This window comes from Nannospalax galili, unplaced genomic scaffold (assembly GCF_000622305.1).
Source record: "Nannospalax galili isolate Female #2095 unplaced genomic scaffold, S.galili_v1.0 scaffold1233, whole genome shotgun sequence".
NCBI classification, from domain to species: domain Eukaryota; kingdom Metazoa; phylum Chordata; class Mammalia; order Rodentia; family Spalacidae; genus Nannospalax; species Nannospalax galili.
In genome coordinates this window covers 718,996-733,164 of record NW_008333791.1, presented here as the reverse complement: position 1 = coordinate 733,164, position 14,169 = coordinate 718,996, and the positions used below count along the sequence as shown (strand labels likewise).

The 14,169-nt window shown below is 44.7% G+C and overlaps 2 protein-coding genes across 5 annotated transcripts in view; one reads left to right on the top strand and one right to left on the bottom strand.

Moving 5' to 3' along the window:
- Nucleotides 1-6,017, top strand: part of Lrrc41 (leucine rich repeat containing 41) — a 22,075-nt gene extending 16,058 nt beyond the window's left edge. For 2 of the 3 annotated variants that reach the window (XM_017797007.2, XM_008828508.2), the window contains exons 5-10: nt 2,377-2,637; nt 3,682-3,846; nt 3,938-4,036; nt 4,814-4,936; nt 5,157-5,232; nt 5,322-6,013. In XM_017797007.2, the coding sequence (XP_017652496.1) occupies nt 2,377-2,637; nt 3,682-3,846; nt 3,938-4,036; nt 4,814-4,936; nt 5,157-5,232; nt 5,322-5,541 (944 nt within the window). In that variant the 3' untranslated portion in view covers nt 5,542-6,013. Of the gene's footprint in view, nt 1-2,376; nt 2,638-3,681; nt 3,847-3,937; nt 4,037-4,813; nt 4,937-5,156; nt 5,233-5,321 lie in introns of all 3 variants that reach the window. The other variant, XM_008828507.3, reaches the window with a different exon arrangement.
- Rad54l (RAD54 like) overlaps nt 5,667-14,169 on the bottom strand; it is a 24,751-nt gene continuing 16,248 nt past the window's right edge. The window contains exons 7-15 of one of the 2 annotated variants that reach the window (XM_029561300.1): nt 13,081-13,207; nt 11,780-11,854; nt 11,504-11,634; nt 10,897-11,007; nt 10,606-10,729; nt 10,212-10,290; nt 9,763-9,942; nt 6,435-6,598; nt 5,667-6,341 (exon numbers count right to left, since the gene is read on the bottom strand). In XM_029561300.1, the coding sequence (XP_029417160.1) occupies nt 6,131-6,341; nt 6,435-6,598; nt 9,763-9,942; nt 10,212-10,290; nt 10,606-10,729; nt 10,897-11,007; nt 11,504-11,634; nt 11,780-11,854; nt 13,081-13,207 (1,202 nt within the window). In that variant the 3' untranslated portion in view covers nt 5,667-6,130. The remainder of the gene's footprint in view (nt 6,342-6,434; nt 6,599-9,762; nt 9,943-10,211; nt 10,291-10,605; nt 10,730-10,896; nt 11,008-11,503; nt 11,635-11,779; nt 11,855-13,080; nt 13,208-14,169) is intronic. The other variant, XM_008828510.3, reaches the window with a different exon arrangement.

Here is a 14,169-nt window from a genome sequence, read left to right as displayed (position 1 = left end):
AAAACTGGGTCTCCACCAAAAAAAATACCATCTCCTTCTATTCAAACCTTGGATACCTAGACCATTGAGGGCCACCAAGGTCCTTCTTGTTACTAGGTTTGAAATACACTTTTAAATCCTCAAATTGACTATTCCTCCCTGAAATACTACCACTACCTCAGAACTATTTCTCTATACATTACTTCTCTTACCCCCTAATATTCAGTTTCTCAGAGCCCTCCCACTTTATTATACACCTTTCCTAACAGTTTCATCCATTCCTATACTTCATTGGCCAGTGATGCTAAATGCCCCCCTAATCTAAGATACAAGCCTAAATCTTTCTCCTGAACTTCCAGATCCATTTATTAGCTAGGACATTATCAATTGCCCAAAGAAACTGCTCCAAAGTAATTGGTTACTGGGTTCTGTCTTTACATCTCCTGAACCCCCCCCCTTTTTTTTTTTTTACATAGGTCTCACTGCATAGCCCTGACTGGCCTGGAACTCAGAGATCTGCCTGAGATTAAAGGCATGTACCACCATGCTCAGCTTCTTGTGGATTTTGTGTTTGAGATCAGATTTTACTTACAGCCCAATCTCTATATCCTTAATTCAAGTTATCATTAATCCTCACTTGGACTTATTTCAACAGTTCTTATTCTGTGTAATCTGTTTGCACTACAACATAGCGGTTGTTTTTTGTTTGTTTGTTTGTTTTGGTCTTTTTTGAGACAGGGTTCACAGCGTTCTTTTAGATGTGCAGATTTGATCCTGTTTATGCATGCACACATAGGGTCTTCCTGCATAGCCTAGGCTGCCATCAAACTCAATCCTGTCCCCACCTCCCAGATGGGACTATAGGCATCCATCACACCTCCTAATCTTGCAGGATCGTTTGTGCTCACTACTGCTTCCTCCTTTATGCTACTTTACACACCAAGTGCACATTCAAACTTTGAACCTGTTGCTCTTAAGGCCTCTGTTTCTTCTGCCACAATCACTAAGTTTCCTTTATATTCTTTAGAACTGGGAACTAAACGAACTAAGCCAGACTGCTAGGTATCTATCCGTTAAACTTCCACATACCCTTTCCTCAGTTCCCATTACATCTTTATCCTGCTACACAGGCAAGAGCACTTTGTATAGCACTAAGTGCCTTGTAAATTTTACTTGTATGGAGGAATTACATTCCAAGTTGTTTGCCTGTGTCATGAAATTTTCCACACCTTTCTAAACTTTGGCGGGGGGTATTTTTGAGGCAGGGTCTCCCTGTAGCCCCAGCTGGCCAGGAACTATGTAGACCAAGCTAGCCTCAAACTCAGAGATCCGCCTGCCTCTGCACCACCACACCTGGCCTTTCTAGATTTTTTTTGGTACTCCATTCTGAGACATGGGTTGTTTTTTTCCTCCTGTGCTAGATCTAACCCAAGGATTCATGTACACTAAGTGCTCTATCATTAAACTACATCCCCAGTCCAGAAGTGCCCTAATGCCAGGTGTGTTGGTGCACTTTAATCCCAGTACTGGGGAGGCAGAGGCAGGGATCTCTGTTAAGACTGAGGCCAGTCCAGTCTACAAAGGGAATTCTCAGCCAGCTGGGACTACAGGGAGATCCTATCTAAAAATACAAAACAATTAGTGCTCCAGACCCATCTGAGGTCTGCCCAGCTGGACCATCATTCTCAGTTTACACATGCTATCTTTAGCTTCCAGGACTTTCCACAATGTTGACCCCAGTACCCCACTCTAGAGTTGTGTCCTGAGTCCTAGAATCCATAATAGTATTGATTTTCATTATCCAAAATCTCCCTTTAGGGCCATGCCCCTTTAGGAAGCTCAGAATTCAAATCTAGAGATCTGTGCTACTGTTTTTATGATACAGCGTGATATGCTACTAGCCCTATCACATCCTCTTATTTTGTGATTCCTGATGCCTGATGAGTACATAGCACAGTACACCAGATTAAGTTTGCTAGTTACCCAAGGAAAAGGCAAGACATGAATGAGTGACCATGAAGACAAATAATTTTTAAAATGTGATCCAGAGCCAGGCATGGTGGCACATGCCTTTAATCCCAGCACTCAGGAGGCAGAGACAGGCGGATCTCTGTGAGTTCAAGGCCAGCCTGGTCTCCATAGTGAGTGTGGCTACAGGGAGACCCTCTCTCAAAAAGACCACAAATAAATGTGATTCAGAGCCAAGCCCAGTAGCACCCTCTAATCCCAATCCCAGAGAGGTAACAGGATGGTCATTATGAATGTGAGGTCTGAGACCTTGTATCAAAACAAAAAAAAAATCAGATCCCAAACTCGACTTGATAGTAATCAACACAAGTACTTGAGTTCTCTGTGGAAACTCCCATGTCTCTGACTTAAATCTCTCTCCTGCCATAGGCCTGGGCTCTAACATCTTCCGCCTGCTGGACAGCCTGCGGGCCCTGTCAGGCCAGGCTGGATGCCGCCTCCGTGCCCTGCATCTCAGCGACCTGTTCTCACCACTGCCCATCCTGGAGCTGACACGTGCCATTGTGCGAGCCCTGCCTCTGCTACGGGTCCTCTCTATTCGTGTTGACCACCCAAGCCAGAGAGACAACCCTGCTGTACCAGAGAATGCTGGGCCCCCTAGCCACATAATTGGGGATGAGGAAATACCAGGTGAAACATATGCACATATATGTATCTCCACATATGTAGTACATTTGTGGGGGGAGGAGCTCGCACTATATGTCTACTTACTACTGGTTTCATCTGTCATATTTCCTTTTTATAGGTTGCCATTCTTTAAAGTAACCTTAGGTTGAGTAAAGGCCAGACTACCATAAACCCCACAGTGGCCATGGCAGCTTAAGCTTCAGAAAGGTCTGAACCAGTACCAGAACTTTGACACTAGATTAAGTCATCCTGCTGTATGTTCCTAGTTCCTGTGTCTCCTCTCCTAGCACTGTGTGTGCTTTGTGTGTATGCATATATATGTGCTGGTGCCAACTACCCATGGATGTGTACAGTACCTTTTGGGAGTTGGTTTTCTTCTTCCACAGTGGGATCCAGAGATTAAACTCAGGTTTGTGCAGCAAGCACTTCTACCTTCTGGGCCATCTTGCAGGCCCAAAGGTTGGACATTGAACTTAGGGCCCCATATATGCTAGGCAAGCACCTTATTTTTTGAACTGAGCTCACCATTTTGAATAGACTAGCTGGACAGCAAGCTCCTGGGATCTGCCAGTCTCAACCCTTCTAATTCTGAGAATTTCAGAAAGGGGCCACCACCACATAAAGGGCTTTACACAGCAAGCCCTTTACCTACATAGCCACCTCCCCAGCCCCTGCATATCACTTGCTTGTCTTAGCACTATGAAGGATAAGATCTTATATTTAATAGTCAATTTCTAGAACTTAGTATTACCTTATACATAGCAGGCACTCAAGGATAATCATTTTATTAGCGATCTCTCAGAAGACAGGATAGGACCTGCTATAGAAATAGAGGACTGGCAAGATGCCTCAGCATATAAAGGCACTTAACCTGAAAACCAGTTTAGAACCCACATGGTACAAGAAGAAAACTGACTCCTGCAAGTTGTCCTCTAACCTCCACACATGCAGTGGCACACACATGCCCACACAAAGTATCTCTTTTTTTAAAAAAAAAAATTGAAGTAGAGATGGCCAGCTGGCATTTTTCTCCCCTATCATTTACAGAAAACTGCCTGGAGCAGTTGGAGATGGGATTTCCAAGAGGAGCCCAGCCAGCCCCACTGCTCTGCTCTGTTCTGAAGGCCTCAGGTTCTCTACAGCAACTGTCACTGGATAGTGCCACCTTTGCCTCACCCCAGGATTTTGGGCTTGTGTTGCAGACACTCAAAGGTAGGCATGGTAAGGGAGGGCAGGTGGATATCTAGCATTGTTCTCTGGGAGAGCTAAAGCCCACTGCCCATGGCTTCTGCCTCCTATCCAGAATTCAACTTATCCCTGAAGAGGCTGAGCTTTCATGATATGAATCTTGCAGACTGTCAGAGTGAGGTGCTCTTTTTGCTACAGAATCTGACTCTTCAAGGTAAGATCCTAATCCTGAACATTCCTGGGTCCTTGTCACTCTGCCACTATCCCAGTGAGCATATATATATTATATATTTATTATATATAATATATATTATATATTTGGATCTGATGCTTTATTACTATTATTTGAGATTAGCAAACAGAATTAACACAACATTGAGCAACTCCAGATTAGCATTCCTTACATTGATGAAAAGCAACTGATTTAGGCACTGATTTAGACTCCTGACAACTAAAAAGGATATAGAACCTGCATGACCTTCCAAATTCAACTCTACAAACATGGAAAGTTCATCTTCTTAGTACCTCACCCAAGTTTTTCATACTTTTCTGGGATTGGCAGAAGTCATGGTGGTGTCCTGGGTTTAATCCCCAGCAAACACACACACACACACACACACACACGAGAGGTAGAGGGAGCAATCAATGTGCTGCAGTGGTCACACACACACACACACACACACACACACACGCGCGAGAGGTAGAGGGAGCAATCAATGTGCTGCAGTGGCATTCTTCCCTCAGATACTTACCACTAATCTCCACCCTGCAAAGAGATCAGTGGATAGGAAGAGGAAGTGGAGAATTCTCCATGCAGAGAACCTCCTCCCAGAAAACATTTACATTTGATTTAGTTCCAACATGACTTGAAACCTTAAACAGGCTCTTTCCAGGCCTGTAAAGCATTTACATTATCATGCTGGGACCACTTGGGGTAGGAGGGGCAGCAGCAGCCCTACTCCGGCCATCAGAATTTATTTTCTCTTGACAGAGATTACCTTCTCCTTCTGCCGTCTGTTTGAGAAGCGCCCAGCCCAATTTCTACCTGAGATGGTTGCTGCTATGAAGGGCAACTCCACACTGAAGGGCCTTCGACTGCCAGGGAACCGCCTGGGTAGGGACCAGACTCTGGGGAAGGAGGGAGGGAAGAGACAGGCCTTTGACCTAGAAACCTGTAAGGTAAAGGCACTAAGGCTGTGACTACCATTTAAGTGTTCATGTGCTGGGTCTTCAGAATTAGGACTGGGGTTCTCCCTAGCCAGAGCTGGGGTAGGATACCCTTTGTTTCCTGTTCTTGGTGTGGAGGTAATGGGAATTTTCCCCCTTTTCTCCAGGTAATGCAGGGCTGTTGGCCCTGGCAGATGTTTTCTCAGAGGATTCTTCCTCTTCTCTCTGTCAGCTGGACATCAGGTACAGTAGGAGTAGGGGAGACAAGGGATGAACTATAGGGATATAGACTAGTTGCTTCCTGAATATCTAATCTATCTCACCCCTATCAGTTCCAACTGTATCAAGCCAGATGGGCTTCTGGAGTTTGCCAAGCGGCTGGAGCGCTGGGGCCGTGGAGCCTTTGGTCACCTGCGCCTCTTCCAGAACTGGCTGGACCAGGATGCAGTCACAGCCAGAGAAGCAATCCGGAGGCTCCGGGCAACCTGCCATGTGGTTAGCGACTCATGGGACTCATCCCAGGCCTTTGCAGATTATGTCAGCACCATGTGATGGAGCCCGTACCTCATAGGCCCATGCTCAGTACCATCAGCTTGCAGGGGCTGAGGCATGGGCTGCCCAGAATCCCCAACCACTCATTCTTTCTCTGACACCTTGTCTCTTTTTTTCATCTTCCCTTACACTGAGGTCCTGGAGGCCTTGATGAGGTCCAGCAAAGGCATTCCCACAGCTGAGTGTAGAGGTTTCGGGCTGTTTACTCAGTATCCTGGGAACTCTGGGCCAGGAGGTTGCAGTGGTCATTACCTTCACCAAGAATTTCCTATTTCTGCCCTGGGGTGCCCACTTCCCTCTTCAAGCAGGTAACCAGGCTTTAGAGAAGCATAGGAATGCCACCACCAGGTCTCTTCCCTCTTGGGCTTACCAATCTGTTCCCAGGCCTCAGTTCCTTTCATACCTTTATTCTTTTCTTTTTTTTTTTAAACCAAAAAGTTTTTCTTATAAAATAAACTTGGGGCAAACATCACACAGCCCTTCTTGATGATTTTCTCCCAGAGAACAAAATTCAGCAGAGCTTTGTGGGGCAGAGAACTCCCTTTTCCTGTATCCTTCCTCTAACAGCTATACCCAGACCAGCTGGTTATCAGTGGAGACCCTGCTGCTCCTCATGCGAACGCTGGTGGAAGACAAAGGTGATGGCAGTAGAGGAAGCATCCCATGCAGCCTGGAGTACTTCATCTTGGAGGCCCCGCTTATCAGTGCTATGGTTCCACTGAGCCAGGTCTGAAGTGCAGTCAGAACCATTGGGGGGTGGCCAAACCTGGCGGCTGTTTACACAACGGCGGCAATGCAGCCTGAGGTCAGAAGACAAAGTTATGGTCACTACCCATCTCATTTCTGTGCTGTGCAGGTTAACTAGGAGATAAAGACAAGGGCCCTGCACTCACCTGTCATGGGTATCACTGAGGCCGGCTTCATCCAGGGTAAACAGCTCCTTCAGCTCACCAAGAGAGAAGTGCCGCTCTACATCCTGCTCCTCATCAACCACACAGCTGCTCAGTGCTTTCTTGTGGCTCTGCCGCTGAAAGATCTTCTCTTCAATCGTTCCTGTCTAGGGGTTGGGATATAGAGCTCAGCCATCCCTAGATAGGGAGCAGGGACAACTGAGGTTTGAAACTATATTTTTTTCAAGAAAGGGTGATGAATCGTAAGCTGATACATCTGTCTCACCTAAGGTCCATTTTCCCAGTTCATCTCCTAAAGTCAAGATTTATGCATGTTTGCCCATCCAGGCTATTTATTGACCCGTGGAGGATGTCTGGGCCTAGCTAAATGTATTTAGGGTAAACTGAGGTTATCTGCAGCAAAGATGTCTCCACACCAAGCCTAGCTCTCATTTATTCATTAATCATCATTTAAGTAGTCTGCATCAGGTCCTATGCTAATATTAGGACACAAGGAAGACTCAAATATGATCCCTATCCTTGAGGTCACAGAACACTGACTTATAAAATTCATACAGTTAACAGAAATCTGTACTCATGGTACCACAAAAGGAATAGTAAAGAAGAGTTCTGAAAATTTTTAAAAGGTTATCTGAGCTAACAAAAAAATGAAGAGATAGTTTGCAGAAGAGCAAAGTAAAGGCATGCCAAACAAAGTAGCAAAAGAATAAACTAGGCCTAGTGGAGGACTGAACTGTTCAGTCCCAACAGTCAGGAGGTGCAGACAAGAGGATCAGGAATCAAAGGCCCACCTTTAAAAGTAAAACCAGGTAAAATCAAAAATAAATGGCAGGAATCTGATGATTTTTGAGACAGTAGTTTAGTAGCATGGTTTCTAAGATTGAGATAATGAAACCACTGAATGACAGAAAAAAAAAATCTTAGTTATAAAGTCCTTATCAGAAATCCAAGTGGAAGGCTGGGTTATAACGAGCATGTACAAGGCCTTAGATGCCATCCCCACCAAAAAAAAGGAAATTCAGATTTCCTATTTGGGCATGGTGGTATGTGCCTATAATCCCAGCACTTGAGAGCTTTATAAAGAGGATCAAGACATCAAGGTCACTCTTGGCTAAATGGCTAGTTCAAGGCAGCCTCAGCTATATGGGATCTTTTCTCCTACTCCCACCCTCTCAACAAAAAAGAGGTGTTTGAGAATAAAGCAAGAGGGCTGGAAGGACAGCTTAATGGTTAAGAGCACCTGCTGTTCTTGCAGAGGATCAATTTTATTCCCAAAACTTCCATGGGGCAGTCCACAACTACCTGTAACTCCAGCTCCAGGGGATCCAATGCCCTCCTCTGGGCCTCTATAGGCACCACGCACATATGCACATATCTATACATATCTACATAATTTGAAATAAATCTTTAAAAAATACACAGAGCTGGGCATGGTAACACATGCCTTTAATCTCAGCACTTGGGAGGCAGAGACAGATCTCTGAGATGGAGACCAGCCTGGTCTACATAGTGAATCCCAGGCCAGCTGGGGCTACAGGGAGACCGTGTCTCAAAAAGAGTAAATAAGTAACAAAATAAAAAAGAACAAGACAAGGTTAGGTAGGAAATTCAAGGGAATACATCCAAGTCTCAAAGACAGCCTCTTCAAAATAGGATTATTGAAAGTAGCTATTGAAGGAAATAAGGCCCAGCTCCCAAAAGAACATGAATTTATGGTAACCAATCTGTAAATGCAAAATGATGTAGAAGATGAGGATACTTGAAATGATCCAAGTGGAATGGGGTCAAGCCAAGAGCTGGGGAGATGGCACTTACTGTCAACCAGAAGACTTGAGTTTGATCCCTGGAACCCAGAGGGCAGAAGAGAACTAACTCCCAGAAGTTGTCGTCTGATCCTCACACGTGTTATGGCACACATGCATGCCACCCATCCCAATAAATGTAAAGAAAATAAACATAAACAAAGGAAGCCAAACCAGAATGGGCAAGAGGGGAGAGGAGTGTTTCCCAACATTAGGTCAAAGTAAACGTACTAAATATAAACATACTAAATATAAACATACGAAATATAAGCTGGAAAGAAGCCAGGCGTGGTGACGCACACCTTTCATCCCAGCAGTCGGGAGGCAGAGGCAGGCGGAACTCTGTGAATTTGAGGCCAGCCTGGTCTACATAGTGAGTTCCAGGCCAGCTGGAGCTACAGGGAGACCCTGTCTCAAAAAGACTCCCTCCCCGCATCCCCCCCAAAAAAAGGAAAGCTGGAAAGATAGGATATAAGAGTAAGATAATCACTATTAGAATTCTGGGGCCTACAAGTTCCTTCTTAAAAGTAATGTGATATAATCATATAATTATGTATGGTGGTGCACATCTTTAATCTCACCACTGGTGGGGCAGAGGCAGGTGGATATCTAAGTTAGAGGCCAGCCTGGTCTATATAGGGAGTTTCAGGCCAGTCAGAGCTATATAGACTGTCTCAGAAAACAAACAAGAGTAACTAGATGAGGGAGAACAGATCGCTAGAGATGAAGTTAAGCAACATGAAAGCCAGAGAGCAAGAAAACTGCATGACCCTCACCCCACAAAAATCATTGGTGAATCAGAAGCATAACAAATTACATGATTATAGGAGGGGAAAAAAAAATAAGCAAACAATAGTATGAATGATCTGACAGGAGGAACAACACTATTTACCACTTAGCCCTACTAAACATGAAATATGAGAAGATTTTTAAGGAAAAGAACAGTAAAAATTGTGTATCAAAGAAAACAGATGCCCTGTGAAAGATATGTACTGAACAAACATGCTGAGCAAACAGCAAGAAGCATTCAGAGGAATCAGGTGAAGAGAGGGGAACAGAAGGAAAAAGGGCTCCAGGTTAGGCTCATAGTGTGGCCACTGAGAGAGGCAGAATAGCCAAAAAGATATACTGAGGGCCAGTTGTGGCAGTACACACCCCTAATCCCAGCACTCCAGAGGCAGACAAGGGAATCTCTGTGGGTTTGAGGCCAGCCTGATACAAATTCTAGGCCAGTTAGGGCTAGTATTAGTGAGACCTTGTCTCAAAAAAAGATACTGAGAAACAATTCAAGATGGTAATAATTCCATCCAAGATGGTACTATTAATCCTAGTACTTGGGAGGCAGAGGCAGGCAGATCTCTGTGAGATCAAAGCCAGCCTGGTCTACATAGTAAGTTTCAAGCCAGCTGGGGCTACAGGGAGACCTTGTCTCAACCTCTACCCCCTAAAAAAAACCCACATGGTATTCCATGGCCCACCCCTACTCTGACCACTACCACCATCCTTACAGATAGCAGGCGATAAATATAGCAAGTCTTCTTTTGACCATCACGCCAGACTCGGGCCATAGCTTGTTCATCATTGGCTGGGTTCCAGTCAGGATCAAACATGACCAGTCGGTTAGCACCAATGAGATTAAGGCCACAGCCTCCAGCTTTGCTACTCAGCATGAAGACAAAATCAGGGCTCTGGAAAGAAATTAAAAGGGGGTGAGGGTGAAGAATAATACTTAAAACCTAAACTGGCTTCAATACTCACACTCAGAATGTGAGGATAAGCTGGTCTGCCTAGCAATTTCCCAATCTACAAGTCACTTTCTAAGCCAATCATCACCAATCAGCCTTATCACACCACACGTACCAAAACATAAAAACAAAACTTAAAACAATGAAGCACAGTCCCCTTACGGCTTCTCTGTCAACACTTTATTCTGAAGTGGCTGCACTGCTGTGTTTACCGATGGACTATTGAAGCGCTCCACAACCTTGGCTCGCTTCTTAATGGACATCGTACCATCCAAGCGAACATACAAGTACCTGGAGGGAGATCCAAAAATCAAGACTCAAAAAGAAAGGGTTCCTTGGAGCTATGGCTACAGAAAGACCATACTTGAGGCTGCTCATGCATAGTCTGAGGCCCTCTCAAAGGAAAGGAGGGGTAAGGGACAGGACTTTGATCTGTGAGAGCACCTGAAGGACCAGGTGTGGAGCTAGGGCCATCACAGCCATAAGGGAAGAGACCTCTCAGAACAGTCCTTCATCATAGTAAACATGCAGTAATCAGAAAACCTAGTCTTCCTAGAGGAGCAGTGAGACATACTCCTTTGCCTGCCTGGTTAGGCTCTTCCCTACCTTCGAGCCCGGCAGAGTTTCTCGAAGAGATCCAACGTCTGGGTGTAATTAGACACCAGTACTACTTTGTCACTGCTGCAGCTTCGAGTCACAGCCAGGATATAATCAAGGACCAGCATCTTACCTGGGAAAAGCAGCAACCATCAGTCCTCATAATTGGCCATTCCAATGGCCCAGGATTATTATACTTAATATCTTGCCTTGAGATTGGATAGCTTCATCACAAAGAGATAATTTCCTACTGTCCTATGGTTCCTCCAAGGAGACCATCTACTGATGGAGAGGGCTCACCTGACAGCTGTGGCTCTACAGCTTTAGACGTATAACCAGGAGGGAAGATGTCCAAAGTGCCCTCAAAGCCATCCTCCTCTGCTACACACTTGTCATAGATTAGAGCTGGATCTGAAAGAAACACCCAAACAAACCAGACCAAAATGCTAGTGTCTTGCTGTCTGAAGTTTCCACTTCAGTGCTCATCAAAACACATCCTTCTAGATACCCGGCACATAAAGCCTCCCTTAGCACTAGACTCACTTGGTATCTATCCTCCCAAGTTCCCACAGGAAGTCCAGATGGACTGTATCACACTACTATGCTCTTCCAATAGAAAAGGAGCTATCACCAGAGGCAAATTTTGTTACTTTTCATCCTGCCTAACAACTGTACATGAACATGCAAGCATGTACATACACAGTGCTGGACACCTTAAGCATCAAGCAGACTGGGCAGAAGATAATGTTTCTGAAGCAAAGATGTAGTTTACAGAGTCCACATTGCAGGGGTTATGTCTTGTGGAGGGCTGGCCTCCATGGGGTCTCGAGACAGTTCAATGAGTGAAGGTCACCAGCCTACCCTCCCTTGACTCACACAGAAGACACTGGGCATGGGCCCAACTCACGGTTACAAAGCTTCTTTAGTGAGGTGATGGAAGAAAGGGAAGACACACTCATCTTGCCTTCATGCAACTCTTCTGCAGGCTTAGCCTGTCTCAGAAATCTCTTGTATAACTCAGTCTGAAGTGGTGTCAGCCTGAAAAGAGACAGCCCAGTGACTCAGTGGCTCAGCAGAAAAAGCTGAACCACACTTCTGCTCTGAGAACATCTTGCAATCCAGCCAACCTTCAGGGACTAAGCTTTTACCCATTCACTGCACACCCTTCAGTTGAGTTCAGTACCTACAACAAACCACGTGCTCAACCTTCACAGGCAGATATTTAGAGAGGATATCAGATGTCCTCCTTATCAGACACCTAGAGGAAACAAGAGAAAAGGCTAGTAAAACTGCTGTGCTACATACTAAAATAAAAGCTTCCATGTAAAGGACCAAGATTCATTCTCTTTTAGATAAAATGTCATCATTCCAATGGTTATACATATGGGAAACAAAGACCTTCCAAACAGCCTAGTTCAGACTGACAACTCATTTTCTTCCTTTCAACAGGCTGACTGGTCAAGAGAAAGCTGAGGTTTCTTTTTTACCATGTAGTTCTGTCAGGGAAAGCAGGAGTCAAACTATAACATCTTTCCTGGAGGCTTCTGTTATTTGCCCAGATGCTTGCTGCCCCCAGGGATATCAATTAAGCCCTTACCTCCTGGGCTGTCTAGGAAGGACAGGGAGGCATCTAAGTAACAGCTCCTAGTCAGGCATAGTAGCACATGCCTGCAATCCCACTGTTAGGAGATGGAAATAGGGATACATATGATACTATTAAAAAAAAAAAAAGGCAGCAACTCCTTGGAACACTGTGACTCTGCAACCTAAAATTGGTAGGAAGCAGGGATGGTTCAGTAGTTAAGACCATTGGCTGCTATTGCAGAGGACCCGGGTTCAGTCCCCTAAACCCACATGGCAACTAACAATCATTTGCAACTCCAGTTCCAGGGGATCTGATTGTCTTCTTCTGATCTCCATCAGCATTGCATGCACAGGTGCATTTACATACATGCAAGCAAAACATTCATATACATAAAATTAAAATAAAATTTAATAAAATAAAACTGATAGGAAGAGGTAGCAATCTAGAGGGGAAGGGCAGGACAATTCTCTAACATAACCATCAAGTGTGTACACCAACAACAGGAGTGCTGAATATGCCGGAGCCACACATAAATCCTTCAGCTTTCTAGCCAATCACAGAACTACATGGGGCCTAGACAAAGAAAACCTGATGCTTGAGCTAAGACCAACTGTCAAGAAGCTTCTGAAATACTAACAAAGGGATAGCTTGCTCAGGAATTTAACTGCAGCAGAGAAGAGCTTCTTTAGTAGGCTGATAAGCAGAAAAAAACCAGACCACAGGGTCAGCCAGAAGCAGGAACTTGGCCTACAAGAGTCCTTTATTTATTCAGTGACAAGTCAGGTCACAGATCCCACTCCTTCCCTCAAATACTAGGACTTAAGGCCTCCAGACAGACCAAGCCCACAGTGCTATCCTCAGATGGCTTGAGAACCAATTTCCTCAGTTGAGGTCATTACCTGCTCACAATGCTGATAAGCTCCTGCAGTCGTTCCTCCCCTAGCTGCCTATCTGTGTCACTGGCAGCTGCATCTCGACTCTTTAAAATTGGTAATTCAAAATGCTTCTTAAACTCATGAGCAGTTCCTAAACACAGGAGAATGGAAAATTAAAGCATGTATGGGTTGAATGATTTTCTCACTAATAATGACAGACTACCTTGTCACAAACCAACCTTCCCATTAAGAACAAAGCTGAACAGGCAAATTCTACTTAATGAATCAAGATATCAAGCAGTGAAAGTTTGAAAGGCTAACTAGTGAGATGGCAATTACCCAGTAAGTGAAAACACAGTAATTGCAAATGGACTAAAATTACAATTAAAAGATAAAGCTGCAAGCTGGGGATATATGGCTCAGATTCGCAAGCCTGGTGACTCTAATTCAATCCCCAGAACCCACAGAAAAAGCTAGATGCAGTGGCACTCATCTGTAATCCTAACACTTCTAGAGGAAATAGGAGGCAGTCAGGAGAAAGACAGAACTGCCTAGAAGCCTTAAATTTAGGCAGCTAGCCTATAGTTCACAGCACAGTAGCAGAAACAAGAGACCCTGCCTCAACAGGGTAGAAGGCAAAAAGCAACCTCTGAAAGGTGTTCTCTTGCCTCAACACAACATGCTACACATATGCCAGCACTCACTCATTTCTCTCTCATACACACAATTTTTAAAATAAAAAAAGATAAAAGAAGGGCTGGAGAACGGGCCCAGCAACTAAGAGCACCGGCTACTCTTGCAGAGGACCCAGGTTCACTTCCCAGAACCCACATGGTGGCTAACAACTGTCCTAACTCCAGTTTCAGGAGATCTGATGCCCTCTTCTTTTTCTTTCTTTCTCTTTCTTTCTTTCTTTCTTTCTTTCTTTCTTTCTTTCTTTCTCTCTCTTATTTATTTATTTAATTTATTTTTGTCTTTTTGAGACAGGGTCTCCCTGTAGCCCCAGCTGGCCTGGAACTCATTATGTAGACCAGGCTGGCCTGGAAGTCTCAAAGATCCACCTGCCTCTGCCTCCCAAGTGCTGGGATTAAAGGTGTGCACCACCATGCCCAG